General features: G+C 54.2%; 1 protein-coding gene and 1 pseudogene across 2 annotated transcripts; one reads left to right on the top strand and one right to left on the bottom strand.

Moving 5' to 3' along the window:
- Positions 1–1,152: 1,152 nt before the first annotated feature.
- LOC146360391 (protein CFDP2 pseudogene) lies at positions 1,153–5,108 on the bottom strand (annotated as a pseudogene). The gene is made up of 2 exons (XR_014787390.1): positions 2,446–5,108; positions 1,153–2,131 (listed from the first exon to the last, which is right to left on the bottom strand). The product of XR_014787390.1 is annotated as a protein CFDP2 pseudogene (transcript).
- Positions 5,109–6,434: 1,326 nt separating this feature from the next.
- LOC146360392 (uncharacterized) lies at positions 6,435–17,145 on the top strand. Its single transcript, XM_084831747.1, has 5 exons — positions 6,435–7,246; positions 8,625–8,720; positions 11,450–11,759; positions 13,064–13,270; positions 13,692–17,145. Exons 1-5 carry the CDS (start codon positions 6,485–6,487, stop codon positions 13,928–13,930), a joined length of 1,614 nt encoding a protein of 537 aa, XP_084687873.1. The 5' UTR covers positions 6,435–6,484; the 3' UTR covers positions 13,931–17,145.
- The last annotated feature ends 421 nt before the right edge of the window (positions 17,146–17,566 follow it).

Raw genomic sequence — 17,566 nt, forward strand, 5'->3', positions numbered from 1 at the left:
AACACTCTTTACCTAAAGCCACTTTGGGAGCAATCCTATGTCTCCTAGACAGTGTCTGGGGAACATAGGACCTTTCAGTTTCTTGGTTCCAGACTTATAAGGGCTCGGAGCCAGGAAACTGTGCTTCCCTCCCCCTCTCTAGCTGGTGTGGAGAGAACGAGGAGAAGGGGGCATTCCAGGGAGAGAAGGAGACGGAGGTGGCATTCCTACAATCCTTCCTATGGCACACCACCCTTCTTCCCTCCCCCTGCCTGAAGCCTCCATTAGACAGACAGAATCGCCTGTCTAGCTGCAATGCAGAGAGGTGGGCGTGAGGCACCTCCCTCTCTCCACAGGATCATAGAATCATAGACTAGTAGGGTTGGAAGGGGCCTACAAGGCCATCGAGTCCATCGTCTTGAACGCCTCCAGTGTGGGAGAGCCCACCACCTCCTTAGGCAATTGGTTCCATTATCGTATTGCGCTAACAGTCAGGAAGTTTTTCCTCATGTTCAGCCAGAATCTGGCTTCCTGTCACTTGAGCCCTTTCTTCCGTGTCCTGCACTCTGGGATGATCGAGAAGAGATGCTGGCCTTCCTCTCTGGGACAGCCTTTCAAGTACCTGAAGAGCGCTATCCTATCTCCCCTCAGTCTTCTCTCCTCAAGGTTAAACATGCCCAGTTCTTTCAGTCTCTCCTTGTAGGGCTTTGTTTCCAGTCCCCTGATCATCTTTGTTGCCCTCCTCTGAACCCTCTCCACTTTGTCTGCATCCTTCTTAAAGTGTGGTGCCCAGAACTCGACACAGTACTCCAGATGAGGCCTAACCAGTGCTGAGTAGAGGGGAACTAGTACTTCCCGGGATTTGGAAGCTATGCTTCTATTAATGCAGCCCAAAACAGCATTTGCCTTTTTTGCAGCCACATCCCATTGTTGGCTCATATTCAGCGTGTGATCGACAACAATTCCAAGATCCTTCTCGCTTGTAGTGTTGTTGAGCCACGTATCCCCCATCTTGTAACTGTGCATTTGGTTTCTTTTTCCTAGGTGCAGAACTTGGCATTTATCCCTATTCAATGTCATTCTGTTGTTTTCTGCCCAGCGCTCCAGTCTATCCAGATCACTTTGAATTGTTTCTGTCTTCCAAGGTATTAGCTATCCCGCCCAATTTTGTGTCATCTGCAAATCTGATCAGCATTCCGTGCACCTCCTCCTCCAAGTCATTAATAAAAATGTTGAAGAACAGTGGGCCCAGGACTGAGCCCTGCGGTACCCCACTCGTTACCTCTCCCCAGTTGGAGAAGGTCCCACTGATAAGCACTCTTGGAGTCCGATTCTGTAGCCAACTGTGGATCCACCGGATCGCTGTTTCATCTAGCCCACTTTGAGCTAGTTTGCTCATCAGGAGATCATGGGGCACTTTGTAGAAAGCTTTGCTGAAGTTGAGGTATATGATGTCTACAGCATTCCCACGGTCTACAAGGGAGGTGACTTGATCAAAAAATGAGATCAGATTTGTCTGGCAGGACTTGTTTTTGAAAAATCCATGTTGGCTTTGAGTAATCACGGCATTGTTTTCAAGGTGCTTCCAGATGGATTGCTTTATCATCTGCTCCAGAATTTTTCCCAGGGATTGATGTCAGACTGACTGGTCTGTAGTTCCCAGGTTCCTCCTTTTTACCCTTTTTGAAGATAGGGACAACATTAGCCGTCCTCCTGTCATCTGGCACTTCCCCCGTCCTCCATGATTTCTCAAAGAGAATAGACAGCGGTTCTGAGAGTTCTTCTGCCAGTTCATTACTCTAGGGTGCAGTTCATCTGGCCCTGGAGATTTGAACTCATTCATAGTAATTAGGTATTCCTTGACCATATGCCTATCCATCTCAAGCCGCAATCCTGCTCCTTCAGCCTGTACTTCGCCTTTGCCAGGGGGCTCATAGACCCTCTTTTGGGAGAAGACTGAGCCAAAGTAGGAATTGAGCACCTCTGCCTTTTCTTTGTCATCTGTTATCGTTTTGCCATCCTTATTTAATAGCTGAACAACCATTTCTTTCCTCTGCCTTTTACTGTGCACGTAGCTGAAGGAAGCCTTTTTGTTTTTAGCATCCCTCACTAACCTCAGCTCGTTCTCAGCTTTAGCCTTCCTGACACCATCCTTCAATTCTGTGCTACCTGCTTGTACTCTTCCTTTGTTCCTTGGCCTTCTTTCCACTTCCTATATGTGTCCTTTTTTGTTTTCAGGTAATCCCTAAGCTTTTTGTGAAGCCAGAAGCTCAGAAGCTTCTGAGTTTGGGGGCTTACAAGTCCCCAGAGCATAACCTGTAAGATTGTGCCATTTGTTGCTTCAGGACAGCCTTCCCCAACCTGGTGCCCTCCAGGTATTTTGGCCTTCAGCTCCTACCAGCCTCAAGCAGAATGGCTAGTGGTCAGGAATGCTGGGCATTGTAGTCTAAAACATCTGTAGGGCACCAGGTTGAGGAAGGCCGCTTTAGGAACATAAAGCAGCCTTTATGTTCCTAAAGTTATATTACATATAACATGGTTTGCTCATAAAATTATCATTATATTTGAAAATGTTTAAAAAATGAACTCAGTAAATGTGAAATTATTGTCTGAATAAACTATACTTTTAAATTTTAATATACCAAACATGATTAATTTTATGAGCAAACCAAGTTATATGTAACATAGTTTAGATTCCTAGTTTAGGAATCTGTCTGACCAGAGAGAACTTCAGCAAGTAGTCCCTGAAACATCTGAATCATCCTAGAAGCCATAAGAAGCAGGAAGAACGGGAAGCAGAGGAAGACAAGTCCACAAACACAGAGCTCTGTAGAAAAAAATCCAAATTGTCAAGATTTTTTCCCACATTATGATGTGGTAACTCTATTCACATGTTGGGGAACTGAGGATAACTTTGTTGTTCAGTCGTGTCTGACTCTTTGTGACTCTATTCCTCACCTCCACTGTATATTCATAAGGGATATGATTTAGGTCATACCTAAATGGTTTAGTGGTTTTCCCTACATTCTTATATTTAAGCCGAAATTTTGCAAGAAGCAGCTCATGATCTGAGCCACAGTCAGCTCCAGGTCTTGCTTTTATTGACTGTATAGAGCTTCTCCATCTTTGGCTGCAAAGTACATAATCAATCTGATTTCGACATTGACCATCTGGTGATGTCCACGTGTAGAGTCGCCTCTTGTGCTGTTGGAAAAGAGTGTTTGCTATGATCAGCCTGTTCTCTTCGCAAAACTCGATTAGCCTTTGTCCTGCTTCATTTACACCAAGGCCATGCTTGCCTGTTATCCCGGTGATTTCTTGACTTCCTACTTTGGCATTCCAATCCCCTATGATGAAGAGGACATCTTTTTTTGGTGTTAGTTCTAGAAGGTGTTGTAGGTCTTCATAGAACTGATCAACCTCAGCTTCTTCAGCCTCAGTGGTTGGGGCATAGACTTGAATTACTGTGATGTAGAATGGTTTGCCTTGGATTCGTACTGAGATCATTTTGTCGTTTTTGAGATTGTACCCCAGTACTGCTTTTCCCACCCTTTTGTTGACTATGAGTGCTACTCCATTTCTTCTAAGGGATTCTTGCCCACAATAGTAGATATGATGGTCACCTGAATTAAATTTGCCCATGCCTGTCCATTTTAGTTCGCTGATTCCCAATATGTCGATGTTCAATCTTGCCATCTCATGTTTGACCACCTCCAGCTTGCCTTGATTCATTGATCTGACATTCCAGGTTCCTAAACAATATTGTTCTTTACAGCATCGGATTTTCTTTTCACCACCAGACACATCCACAGCTGAGTGTCCTTTCGGCTTTGGCCCAGCCGCTTCACTCTTTCTGGCGCTACTTGGAAATTCCCTCTGCTCTTCCCCAGTAGTATACTGGACACCTTCCGACCTGAGGGGCTCATCTTCCGGCGTCATCTCTTTTAGCCTTGTGATACGTTCCATGGGGTTTTCTTGGCAAGAATACTGGGGTGGGTTGCCATTTCCTTCTCCAGTGGACCGCATTTTGTCAGAACTCTCTGCCATGACCTGTCCGTCTTGGGTGACCCTGCACGGCATAGCTTATGGCTTCACTGAGTTACGCAAGCCCCTTCGCCACAACAAGGCAGTGATCCATGAAGGGGGAGGATGACTTGGAGCATCTCAAAATGCCTTATCAGTAAAAGATACATTAGATCAAAAATTTTAATCAGAAATGGCTATGCTGTGAATCTTACAGAGAGGATTAAAAACATTTTCCCCCATGGCTTCATTATTTCCAGACATTTTACATCTCTAGACTTTTTATAAAAGTACATCGTTTTTAGAAATCATTTGGGGGGAGGGGAGTAAATATATAAACACCTTGTCTTAAATTCTAAAATAAAATATTTCATAATCTAAACCTGTTCAATGGGGGACAGTCCTCGGGGGTGGGGGTGATGTTTTTGCCCCAGATTTTTCCAGGGTTTTTTTTCTGGGCCTTCACATCTCTAAGGCAAAGTAAAGGCCGTTGAGTCCTTTTGACAAAGCTTACCAGCTATCCCATGTTGGTGGAAAAATCCAGACAAAGCACCACATGCCTTGAGTTTACGTCCAGCAGAATCAAAACACAGTGAACTATTCAGAACTAAATTCCAGAGGCCTAGCCACGTCAGCCATAAGAATGTAAGAAGAGCCGTGCTGGATTGGACCAAGGGTCCGTCTCATCCAGCATTCTGCACAGTGGCCGACCCGCTGTCCGTGCAAAGTTGCAGCAAAGACTTGTGACACCTTAAAGACAAAGTTACTGTTTTGTTTGATCAAAGCCTACTGTTAATAAGGCATTGATCACTGCTGGTGCTTTCTGCATTTGATTTCCGTCTGACCCTCCTGTTTACAATTCTACCCCCAACCATGTGTATATAGACCCGTAAGTCAGAATATCCCTGCAAGCCTCTGATGAAGTGGACTCTAGACCAGGAAAGCTTGTACTGTCATAAATTTGCTAACCTTCAGGGTGCCACAAGAGCCTTTGCTATTCAGATGGAGGCAGAGAGACGCATGGACTGAACATGGGCCCTTGTATACAGAGCATGTGCTGTGCCTGTAACAAATGGGATGGTTAAATGGGATGTCTCCCTGAATGCTTCCCTAAGCTCCTTGGACTATGGCTGTAATAGTGATGCGATGCACATATATTTGATTCATCTGGCTAAAATGCAGTGAGTTCCTGAGTGGCACAGAACACTTCTTCAGATTTAAGTTTTGGGGAACAAAAATTTAAAAAAACATTAGACAAAACTCCAGAGAAGGCAGTAAAAACTTTAAAAATAGATGGAAGATGCTAAAGACAAGGTGGGATGCTCCCCTGCCCTAATTATGTATGGCGTCTATTTTGCAGTCTTCACTCTGCTATAACTGGGTAGGCACGCTAAGGAGATCGGAAGGCGTTGTCACGCCTGCGGCTGGGAAACGATCTTGAAGCGTCGAGTCTTTTGCCACGTTGAACACGGGGACAAACTGAAGTACTGCTTTGACCACCTGTTGTGTCTGCCATCCCCCAAGGCATGTGAACAAAATGGGGTTAATCTATTTTATCCGCCCAGCATTTCTGTGACGGGTTTCGTGGAGCTGGAAGGGGAGGTGGTATTCTGAGAACCATTTCCAATTTCTACGAAGTAGCAGGGAAAACGAGGTGGGCCGTCGCGCGGAAGGGCGCTGCAACCTCTTCGCCGCCGCCCAAGAGCCGGACACGAGCGGGCTCTAGTCGCCGGAAGGCCGACTTCGGCGGGACGCCAGGGAAGACCTAACGGCCAGCGCAGTCGGACAAGGCAGGCCGAGCGCCGGCGGCGCGGGGCGGGCGGGCTCTCCGCCCCTGGAGGCCTTCAGGCGGAGGCCGGGAGCCGCCCGCCAGGGATGCTCTAAGCGGGACTGCTGCGCGGAGCAGGCGGCGGGGCGCCGGCAGCCCGACCGGCCCTTCAGCTGGGCTGCAGGAGCGCCGCGCCGCGGGGGCGGGCTGTCCCTTCCGCGCGCCGGCCGCGGGGCCCTGCGCGGCAGCCGCGCGGCCCCTCGGGGACGGGCGTCCGAGGCGGCGTGAGGGGCGCGGCCGGCGGGGCGCCGCACGGGCGGGCTGCCGGGCCTGGCCCGCTGCCTGCCGGCTTCCTGCGCCGCCGCCACCAGCCGAGGCCGCGGCTCGGGAGGCGACGGCGGTCAGGCCGCCGCGGGCGACCGCCGGAGCCCGGCCGGCCGCCTCCCGCGGGCGGCCACGGCCCGTCTTCCGCCGCGGCGCGCGCAGCCGGCTCCCCCTCCCGCTCAGGGCTGCGCGGCTCTGCCGGGCCGCGGCGCGAGAGCCAAGCGAACAGCCCCCGCCGGCCCGGGCCGCTGGGCGAGCAGCGGAGCCGCGCCGGGGGGACGCGCGCCGCGCCGCGGGGCGGCTCGGCGAGCATGAAGCGCGCCTCGCGTCGGCTGCCCTCGCGGCGACGCGCACGTCGCGGCCTCCGCGCCCTGCGTTGCGGGGGGCAACATGCCCGACGAGGGGCCAGGAGGAGCCCGCCGCCCCCGGCTGCCAGGTGGGCCGGGCCGGGCCGGGCCGGGCCGGGCGCCGCACGGAAAGAGCGCGAGCAGAGGCAGCCGGGGCCCGGCTCCGCCCGCTGCGGCACAGAGCCGTTCGCCTCCGTCCGCGCGGCCCGCTGGGCTCCGGGCCCGCGGGCCTCCGCGACCACCCGGAGCGCGGCGGGCGAGACGAGGCGAGGCGGGCGGCGGCGGCGGGCCCCGGCTCACGCCCGCGGCTTTGGCGGAGCCGCGACTGGAGCGAGCCCAGCACGGGCCGCGGGGCCGTGCGGCGGCGGGGAGGGGGCCGCGGCGGCCCGCCTCAGGGCCCGCGCTCGCGTCGCGTGGGGCGCGGCCCGGGGCGCCCGGCGGGCGGGGGGCCTGCAGCGCCCGCGCCGCCCGCCAGCCGCGGCCCGAGAGCGACGGGCGCCCGCCGCGGCCTCCAGCGCGGCCCGGGGGCGCGAGCGGTCCTCTCCCAGCGCGCGGGCGGCGGCGCGGCTCCGCGGTTTCGGTTTCGCTCCCGCGCGCCATGGGAGAGGCGGGCGGCGGCGGCTCCTGGGCAGAGAGCGGCGGGCTCGGGTCCGGGCCGCGCCAGCAGCGCCGAGCCGGGGGGCCGCGCGGCGGCAGCCGAGCCCCGGAGCGTCCGGCGAGCCCCTCCGGCGCCCCGAATCCGCTCGCCTGCGGCGCGCCGAGCGCCGCCTCTGCCGGGGACCCTCCCGGGGCTCCCTCTCCTCAGGTCGGGCAGCGAGGCAGGCGCGCGCCTTCCTCCGCGGGGAGAGGCGCCGGGGCCCCGGATGGCGGATGTGGCGGGGGGCGGGCTGGCCGGGGGGGCGGCGCGGCGCCCTGCCCGGGCTCGGGAGCCGTGCGCTCGTCATGGCCTCGGGCGCCCCGAGCTGGGGAGTTCCGGCCAGGAGAACGAGCTCTGGAGCCGGCCCGGGAGAGGCCGAAAGGGGGGAGGGTTTCCCGTGGCGCCGGGGCAGGCGCGCCCCGCTCGGCCTTGGCGGCAGCCGCCGGAAAGGAGGGTCGTCCGAGGGCGCCGATAGCTCCCCGGGGCTGTGCTGTCGCGGTGCTTCGGCCTCCCCCAGCCTGATGCCTTCCACGGGATTTGGACTTCAACTCCCATCAGCCCAGCCAGCATGGCCAGTGGTCAGGGATGCGGGGGGGGGTTGTCATCCAAAACATCTGGAGGGCTCCAGGTTGGCAAAGGCTCAGGCTCCCCCCTGCCCCTCAACTGATCGCTCCCCACGGCAGAACAAGGGCCCAGCATGTCACACTGATGACACGGGGCCATGCCTGTGTGAACTCCGGCACCTCTTTCTGCCCCAGCGCCACCTGCCTTGGCAAAAATCAAGGAAATGTCGGGGATTGTTTCTGCAGTCAGAGCCCCCCCCCCCCCAACAGTCACGTGTGTACAGAAAGAATCCGTAGGGGAGAAACGTGTGTTCTGTCTGTGCGGCGGGGAGGGCGCCCTTCTGTGGCACTTCCTGTTCTGAACCCCATCCATGCGAAGCACGGCTCACTGTGCGTGTGGACAGGTGTTTTCCGCTATGAGCTGTCTGCCCAAAGAGGGGGCTGGATGAACAGAAGAAGTGGCCCTCTGCCCAGCCAGGCCATCGGTCCTTCTTACTAAGTATTGCCCTACTCTGGCAGTGGCTCTGGGGGGTTTCGGAGGGGAGGGGTCCTTCCCAGCCCTACCTGGAGACATCAGGGATTGAAGCTGGGACCATTTGCATGCAGAGCATCTGGTCTGCCACAGAGTTATGGCCCTCTGGAAACAGAAAGATCTGGACACAGATCACAGAGAGAGCTGGACACAAACAGGCCCTCTGGGGTCCGAGTGGCAGGTAAAGCAAATGGGAGAAATGCTGTGGCCAGCTTTAGCTCTCCTTTTGCAGACCTGCTTCATGTGCCTTTAGGGTGGGGACAGGTATGAGGGGATGTGGGCCGGTGTGGAAGTCAAGCATTCTGCGCTCTTCCCTGAGAGGTACACGTCCTCCTGTACCAGGATCCACATTCTCGGTGGACTAGTGTGTCCGCAGCAGCGATAGAAACATGAAGTCCCTCCTCCGCTGTCGATTCATTGTTCTTTTAAGAAGCCTTATCTCTGTTCACAGCCTCTGGAGCAAGACCCAGCAGAGAGCAGAGCCTGTGCGATGGGGGGCGTAGCAACAAGCATGCTGGAAGCAGATCAGCTGGAGTCACAGCTGCAGGTACGGCACCTTAAAAGCGAATGCCAGAAGAAGGGGGTGCTGTGGCCAGCTTGAACACACAGGCTTGAACACACGCTGCACACTTCAGTGGTGGACTGTGGCCTGCCTCACGCATGCAAGTAGTTCTTTTTTTATTAATAACATTGATATACTGCCTTATTTGCTAAAAATCCATCAAGGTGGTACACAGCAATTTAAAACAATAAACCTTAAAATAAGAACAGTAAAACATTAGAGCATTAAAACAAGTTGTTGTTGTTGTTGCTCAGTCGTTAAGTCATGTCCGACTCTTCGTGACCCCATGGACCACAGTACACCAGGCCTTCCTAAAGGTCCGCTAAAAAAAAAGTGTCTTCACACCCTTTCTGAAGACCAAGGGAGTGGGGGGCCCAGTCGTAGCTCTTGAGGAAGCACATTTGGGAAAATCCCTTTCATGCATGCCCAGCAAACGGGCCTCTGCAGGTCATGATGCCCTCAAGAGAGCCTCCTGCAGATTTTAATTACCCAGCTGGATTTCACAAGTCTTGACAGCTGGCAGCTGAATGTGTCACTGCCTCCCCCCCCCCTTTGAAAAGCGCTGCATGTAATATGAGACCAGAGAGTGGGAGTGAGAAATAAAAGGCCCCTCTGTGACATTAGATAAGCCACGGTTCATCCCTGCAGGTAAGTTGTCGCTTCATCTTGCAGTCCTCGAATGAGAAATGAGCCTCGAATGAGGAATGAGCAGCATGTATATATGTGACAACAGTTAGAGTAAGTAACAGCCACCGTGTGGAGGGGGAAATAACTAATTGAGAAGTCATTAAATGGTTAATGTATGTGTGAACAGGGAGCTGGGGGAGGTGTTTCTCTCTTCCCATGTAGCATGTGCTGATTTTGCTTTTGCCTTCTTTACTTTGCCTGCTTTAGTTCAAGCAAGGAAATGCCTGTTAATGTTACGTAAAGATCCTGCTTCAAGCTTGCAGTTGTTTCTGTCTCAAGTGGGGTCGCACACAGCTTATTGATTGATCTAATTAGGACCCTGTCTTTCTACCAGAAAATGGCACTCAAGGCAGCTTGCAGGCATAATTCAGAATTGATTAAAACAATAAAATACATTAAAATATAATAAAAAAACAACAATTACAGAATAAAACATAAAAACAGCACTCAGCCCAACAGCCCCACTGAGAAGCCAAAGACCTTCGTGAATGAAGCAGTCTTTGCCTGCCGTCAGAAGGAGACCAAAGAGGGAGCAAACCCAGCCTCCCTTGGGTGGGAGTTCCCCAGCCTGGGAGCAGCCACCAAGAAGGCCCTCTCTCAGGTGGCCACCAAACATTCCTCTAAAGGTGGTGGTCTCGAAAGAAGGGCCTCTCCAGAAGATCGTAAGAACCGGGTAGGCTGGTCTGGGAGAAGGTGGTCTTTCATGTAGCTGGGTCCCAAGCTATGTAAGGCTTTATAGGTCATAACCAGCATTGGAATTCTGCCTGGAAACAGAATGGTAGCCAGTGAAGCTGCTGTAACAAGGGAGTCACGTGCTCCGTTTAACTGGCCTTGGTCAGCAGTCTGGCAGCAGCATTCTGGACCAGCTGAAGTTTCTGAACAGTTTTCAAAGGCAGCCCCATGTGGAGCGCATTGCAGTAGTCCAAATGGGATGTAACTAAGGCATGCATGACCGTGGCCAGATCAGACATCCGTGGGAATGGGCACAGTTGGCACGCTAGCTTCCACTGTGCAAATGCACTCCCGGCCACCACCAAGACTTGGGCATCCAGGCTCAGCGCTGAGTCCAGGAGTACACTCAAACTTGCAAGCCTGAGTCTTCAGCGGGAGGGTCACCCCATCCAGCACAGGCTGAATCCCTATTCCCTGATCCACCTTGACTGACCAAAAGCGCCTCTGACCAAAACTTCCTCTGCAACAAGAACCACAGGCCTGCCTGTGGGACCTGATCTGGCAAGGGATGCAGATGGTTAAAGGTGGGTGCATGTGATCTCCTCAGGCACAGAAACCCGCTTTTATAAATGTATGGAAAGGAAAGGTTCCTCCTGTGCAAGCACCGGGTCATTACTGACCCCTAGAGGGATGCTGATTATGCTGGCGTTTTCATGGCAAACTATAGCGGGGTGGTTTGCCATGGCCTTCCCCAGTCGTGTATACTTAGTAACATAAGAAGAGCTGTGCTGGGTCAGACCGAGGGTCTATCTAGTCCAGCATTCTGTTCACCCAGTGGCCAACCAGCTGTCGACCAGGACCCCACAAGCAGGACGTGAGCGCCACAGCACCTGCCCATGCGTGTTCCCCAGCAACTGGTATAGAGAGGTGAACCCCCTCTGATACTGGAGATAGCATGTAGCCATAGCCTTCTCCTCCTGGAGTGACAGGTGTGTGCAAATTCTCCTCCAGGAATTTGCACACACCTGTCACTTTACCCTCCCAGTACATGTGGAGAAAGAGAAGGCGTGGCTGCGCTGGTGCCCTCCAGGTGTGCTGGGCTGCCATGCTCATCGTTCCCAACCAGCACGGCCAGTCTGGAGGGCACCAGGCTGGGCAGGACTAGCCTGAGGTGCTGGACTGGGGTGAGAGGCCCGTGGCGTGGGTAATGTGCCGTTGGCCTGGTCCAGCGAGGGGCCAGCGAGGCCTCAGGAGCATCACTCCTCCAGCTCCAGGGGCCTCGTGTGGGGCCCTCTGCTCTGCAGTGCCTCCTAGTGCCAGGGGTCTGACAGCCTGCGATGTTTCCTCTTCTGCAGGGTCTGAGGAGCTCCACCCACCCCTTGGCCTCTGAGTTCCTGCAGGCCCTGGGGGGGCTCACGCGAGTCGCCGCCCAGCTGCTGGTGGAGGGGCCGCTGCGCAGCAGCCCAGGAGGCCCAGTGCCCCACGTGCTGGAAGAGGAGAAGCGGCAGCTTCAGCAGCAGCTGGCCAGCCAGGAGGGGCTGGTGGCTGAGCTGCAGGCTAGGATCCAGCGGCTCGAGCAGGAGGTGCTGGCGCTGAAGAGGAACCAGCGGGCCCCGGAGCCCCAGCAGATGGCTTGGCAGAGGCCTCCGGCTCCGCTGCCACGAGGTGAGCACGGCGGCCAAGGTGCAGAGCCCCTTCGGCCAGCCGGGGGCGGCCAGGCCAGCATTTCCCCAAACACCAACCAGCACGTTCATACGTCAAGCTCTTCCTGCCTGGAATGCAGCTGTGCAGAGGCATTCCAGCCCTACAGGACGGGGGAGCTGCACAAAGCCCAGAAACCGCCCAGTAGTCTGTGGTTGGGGGGCAGGGGCAGGGGCATCCTGGGAATGGCTGGACGGCCAGAGTGGGGCCCTCAGGGGGGCAGATGTGGCCCCTGGGCCTGGTTAAGGGTTCCAGCTGGAGTGCAAGGCATGGAAGGACGGACGCTTGGCCCCTTTGTCACTGGGCCCCCCTCGGAAGATGGCGGTGATGGTGCTCCAGGCAGGCCAGAGGACCAGCTGCTGGCCAGGGCGGTGGGAAGCACCTTTTCTGGCCTCTGCTCCTTTACGGAAGGTGTGGGGAGCCTGTGGCCCCCCAGATGTGTTGGGCACCCAGCTCCCATCCGCCCCAGCCAGCATGGCCAGTGGTCAGGGATGATAGGAGTTGTAGTCTGTCCACTGGCCAGATTGCCTGGGGGTTAGGAATTGGGGAGGCCATGAGGTGCTGCTGCTGGACAGTTGGCCCAGCGCCCCGAAGCATAGCCTGGTTGCACCGGATGCCAACGGGGCTGCTCCCCTTTGGAGGGTGGCTCTTCGGAGACCAACTGGCAGCGATGTCACAGGGCCATAGCAGACGGGCTGGTGGTGGTGTCGAGGTGAGCCTCTGGTGAAAGGAGGTATTGGGACTAGCACAGCTTTGGCCTGGAGGGCCCCGGGTCGGGGGGAGGCTGCTCGAGTGATTGAGAGTGGCCGTGGGGGCAGAAGTCCTCCCCAGTTCATCAGCGCACGATATGCCTTTTGTATAAACTGCTCTGGGGATTTCTATTGATGGGCAATGCAGAAACGTAGAATTTGTTGTTGTTGTTGTTGTTATTGTCAGTGGAAGCTGGTGGCTCTGATGTCAGTGGGGCGGTGAATCCGCTCTGGGTTTCAGTCAGAACTCTCAAGGAAGCACCTTGGATAGCTCCGTTAGAGTTCTGACTGAAACATGGAGTGGATTCGCCGCCCCATGGACATCGGAGCCACCAGCCTCCACTGATAACAGCATCATCATAAAGGAGAAGAATGTGTTGGTTCTGTGTGTGGGGCCGCCCAGCAGCAAGTCAGCCAGCACAGGGGCAGGCGGAGGTCAAGCAGCCCCTGGGTTCCCCTTCCAGCACCAGTATGTTGACCGGAGCGTTCTCCCTCGCCGCCACCTCTCCCCCGTCTCAGCCTTCCCAGTGCAGCTCCGGACCACGGGGAAGACAGGTGGCTGTGAGAAGCGGTTTTTAGAGGATGTGTCGAGCTGCCTGGTTAGCGACAGAGTCTCCCTGCGCGTGGAGGATGCTCAGAAGCACTCTGGCGGCTTCCTTCTGGTGTTCTGCCCTGTGACTTCCCGCATGGGCACTGACATCGACAACGCTCTTGAGGGGCTCGGCGGTGAGTGGCCATTCCAGAGAGGCGCGCCGGCTTAGTGAGGAGTCTGGTGCTGCCTCAGAGACTAACACGCTGATTCTGGCAGGAGCTCCTGTGGGCTGCAGCCCCCTTGGCCTGGTGGAAAGAGGGCTGTGCTGAGCGGTGGCTCTGTGTGGTTGGGGAGGGGAAAGTCAGAGGGAAATGAAATGAAGGCGGCCCAGACAGGGCATCCGCACCCTTGGCAGTGGCAACTCACCGAACAGTTGCTGGTGACGGCACCATTGGGCAAGCTCATTCAGAGAGCGACCTTGTGGTCCCTGGGAGAGCACCCTCACTGATCCCCTCTGAGCCGGTCCAGAGCCTGGCACTCGGCACCTTGTTGCCCCACTTCCTCCTCCTGCCTCCACAGCATCCTGCATTGTTTTTGCTCTGCTCCCCCTTTCAGGTGTGCAAAACACTGTCTTGGTTGTGTTGCACCTTAAACCGAAGGACAGCACCCGATCCTATGTCGACACCAAGCGGCAGGTGCAGCATCGGGCCCTGGTCGTCACCGTCCACGCCTTCTACTCCATGCAAGACGGATTGTACCCCTGTGCCGAAAACAGGGAGGCTGCGGTGTCTGTGGCGGTGGCCATCCGGAGGGAGCTGATGGGAGACAGTGCGACCCCTGGCTCTCAGTCCTGAGCGGCAGCAAGCCGGTGGGCTTTTCGTTCGTTGAGGAAGATCGCTCTGTGCCTGCTGGGACCGGTCGTGCTCTCCAGCGGTCTCTCCACTGCTGCTTGCTCGCCTCACGTTGGGGGTAGAGTTGGGGTTGCACGTCTTGTACCCCGCAGCCGGTTCAGGCCACCCGCTGGGGAGAACTTTTAACTGCGGCCCATAGAAGCAGCAGAACAGGGATAGTGGTCCGTTCCTTGGATCAGTTCCCTCCTGTTGCAGCGGACCTGGCGCCTTCCAGGTGCCAAGAGACATCTGTCCGCCTCGAGCCACAATGTGAAGAGTGTGAGCTTCAAGCAATTTATATCAGAATTCTTGCAGTTAAGTAGAGCTAAAGTAGTTTGGCCCCAAATCAAAGCAAGAGAACGTCTCGCATCCCATTAAGCAAGGGAGGGTGGGAATTCTGATCAGTTAGTTCAGCCTTCCCCAACCAGGTGCCCTCCAGGTATTTTGGACCTCAGTTCCCATCTGAAGGGCCCCAGGCTGGGGAAGGCTCCATTCAGCTTTGAAATCTGAATTCTGGGAGTTGAAGTGAGGTGTCAAGTGTGCAAATTTAGGTGCCAACATTTGAGACTGGGAAATGCCACCCACAAACCCTGCCTGACGCCCAAAGTTGTCTGCTAGACTCAGGGCTGCTGCTACTATTGGGCATTGCCCAGGCACACAGATTCTTTGCATTAGGAAAAGCATGAACAACTGTATAAAGATTGTCACGGGTGACAGATGGTCAGACATAAACATGCCTTTTTCATGGTTTGTGCACATAGGTAAAAGCTGATACTGACTATAGAGACCTGGCCACACTGTGACCTTGCGTTTGCTTGTTTTGTGTCTGTGTGTGCCTAGGGCTGCCTCTGTATGGTTGGTGGGTCTTCTGGTCTTTTAAGCCCCACGGCTGCAGAGGGAAGCTTAACGTACAGCAGTGCTTCAGACATTTGGGATGGCTGGACTGGGAGAATAGGAAGTGCGGGGCCAGGGACTCATCATAACATTTGCGTCACTGTTGGAAAATCTGGACTGAAGCTAATAGCTGAGCAACTGCAGAGTGCTATTCTGTTAAGACGGGTGAGCAACTTGCGGCCCTCCAGATGTTTTGGGCTACAACTCCCATCAGCCCTACCCAGCAAGGCCAGTGCTGAGGGATGATGGGAGTTGTAGGCCAAATTTCTGGAGAGCCCCAAGTTGCCCACCCCTGCACTAAGGGAAACTTTTTTCCTACAAAATCCAGTCTGTGAAGTTAAACAATACATTAAACGGGGGGGGGGGCTTTTTCAGTCCAAGGACTGAATTCCAATCCAGGAAAGGTCTCAGGGGCGTGTCCCATCAGTGGACAGGGCCAAAGGCGGAGTTCTTTCTGATTTTAAGCCTCCTCTGAAGCATGTAAATCTCTGCATGTCCAATCACAAGTAAGCAGGACAGCCTCAGAAGCAAGCCGGACTGAATCACTCAGTAGCTTCTTCCCCAGGCCTCCCCACCCCGGGCAAGGTAAAGCTCTTGTCTCCAAGCAGCAGCTGATTAGAGAGAAGAGCTTTTCTCTGCCTGGGGCAGGAGGCAGCCAGAGGTTCCCCATGCCCACTTTAAATGTAAGGGTTTGGGAGAAGTGCAGCTGTGGATAACAGGATGTCTATGCAGTCAGCGCTACATTCTACAGAACGTTCAGGAGCTAGAACATTAAGTAGCATTCAGTATTGTGATCTGTTTAATGACCGGGGGGGGGGGGGGGTTATCTTACAGTGTACTGAGGGCTAAGGGAAAGGCCAGGCCTGCTTTTCTTTTTGTAAAGGCTAAAAAACAGGTTTATAAAGAGCAGGCAGTGGAATATTTAAGAAGGAAATGTAAGAAGTGGTCAAGGTTTGATTGAGCCATCAGTGTGCAAATGTCTGCAATTTTAATAGCCATGAAAAAGCACAGAGTAAACTGGAAAGTGGATTTACAAATTAATGACCAAGGTAATAGCTGAAGCTCAAATATTTTGGCCACCTAATGCGAAGAGAAAACTCTCTGGAAAAGACCCTGATGCTGGGAAAGACTGAAGGCAAAAGGAGAAGGGGACGGCAGAGGATGAGATGGCTAGATAGCATCACTGATGCAATGAATATGGACCAGAGGACAGGAAGGCCTGGCGTGCTATGGTCCATGGGGTCACGAAGAGTTGGACACGACTGAACAATACCTATGCATTGCAATTTCCTGTTTCTTTCCTGCTATTAAGGACGTTTATGTTATATCTGCATGGGTTTCAAAAATGTATAGACTGAAGAGACAGTGGAGATGTCAGCTGTTTTCATAGACATCATGGCTTGGAACTAGTTGTAAGCTAGACCAACTGCACTGGCAGAAGTGGACTTCCCCAGCTCCTGAAAATGCTATCCAGAGACCCAGTTTGCACCTAACAGCAACAGTGGGTTAATTAACCCACAAATTGCCGAAATCTCACGGCAGGAAGTAAGCACGCTGCTGCCACCACTTCCACTTTCAATTGACAACCTATAATCACTCCATTTACATGTAAGTATTGTGATGTCCAAACCTGGACATTCTGGGCTGTTTAGGGGTCAGATTGTAGGTTAACTCCAGGTTGTTTAACCCCTAAACAACCCAGAGTGTCCAGGTTTGGCTGTCACACTAACAACTTACAAAAGGGGTGATTGTAGGTTGTAAATCCAAAGCAGAAGTGCCAAGGGCGCTCGCTCGCTCACTCCTTTTCAATTTTGGTAATATGTGGATTAAGTATACCTGTAATTGCCACTACATGTGAACTGGCCCAGATTCAGGACCCCGCTGGGCTGGGGAGAGCTGTGGTGTGTCGGGGAGGAGGGATCGCCAAAGGCCAGGCAGGGGACCTGCCATAAGCAGAGCCCCTCCCACAGAAGGCAGGTCCTGGATCCAAATCCCAGAAAGGAAAGATGTGTTTTGTGGAAGATAATGGAGAAAGTTATCCAAGGGGTTTTGGAAGAAAACAAAGCAGTTTGCACACCTCAAGCGGCCCTCTTAGATGAGAAGCGTTTCTACAGCAGGGATGGACAGAAGGCAGACCTCCAGACCTTTCAGACTTCACTTCCCAAAAGCCCCTGCCTGAGTCACCAGTGGCCAGGCATGCTGGGAGTTGAAGTCCAAAACAGCTGGTGTACCTTCTGCCCACCTGGAAAGTTGCTGATTTATTTATTTATTTATTAAATTTATTAATCGCCCATCTGACTGGTCACCCAGCCACTCTGACATGGTAATCAAGCATACAAGCCTGAGGGCTGGCTCACACAGGTGGCTGAAACACCAGCTGAGGCAGCGCATGTCTGAATGAGCCGATGTTATAATGTTGAAGAGACGGCAGTGAAACTAGCAGTCTCTAAGGAGGTGTCTCACAAGCTCAGGGGTCCCAAACCTTTTTGGAGCCGTGAGCACATTTGGGAATTTGAGAAACTGCCATGGGCACCACCACAAAATGGCTCCCATGGTGGCTGTGGCTAGTCACAGAATGGCTGCCCTGCGGGCCCAGCTAGTCAAAAGTGAGCTAAAGAGATGGCAGAGGGGAGAGAAATACGCTGGCGGCTGGGGGGTGGGCTATCACAGGACAAAGGGGTAGAGGGGAAAGAGCGAGGCTCGCAA

This window comes from Heloderma suspectum, chromosome 1, assembly GCF_057233095.1.
Source record: "Heloderma suspectum isolate Gila_16-S chromosome 1, 16-S_ref, whole genome shotgun sequence".
Lineage (NCBI taxonomy): Eukaryota > Metazoa > Chordata > Lepidosauria > Squamata > Helodermatidae > Heloderma > Heloderma suspectum.

Excerpts from the sequence above, each read along its gene's own strand:
- LOC146360392 (XM_084831747.1), top strand. The coding sequence starts at position 6,485 with ATGCCCGACGAGGGGCCAGGAGGAGCCCGCCGCCCCCGGCTGCCAGGT. Across the intron at positions 7,247-8,624 it reads CCGGGGCTCCCTCTCCTCAG|CCTCTGGAGCAAGACCCAGC; the intron begins GTCGGGCAGCGA and ends CTCTGTTCACAG. Across the intron at positions 13,271-13,691 it reads CGCTCTTGAGGGGCTCGGCG|GTGTGCAAAACACTGTCTTG; the intron begins GTGAGTGGCCAT and ends TCCCCCTTTCAG.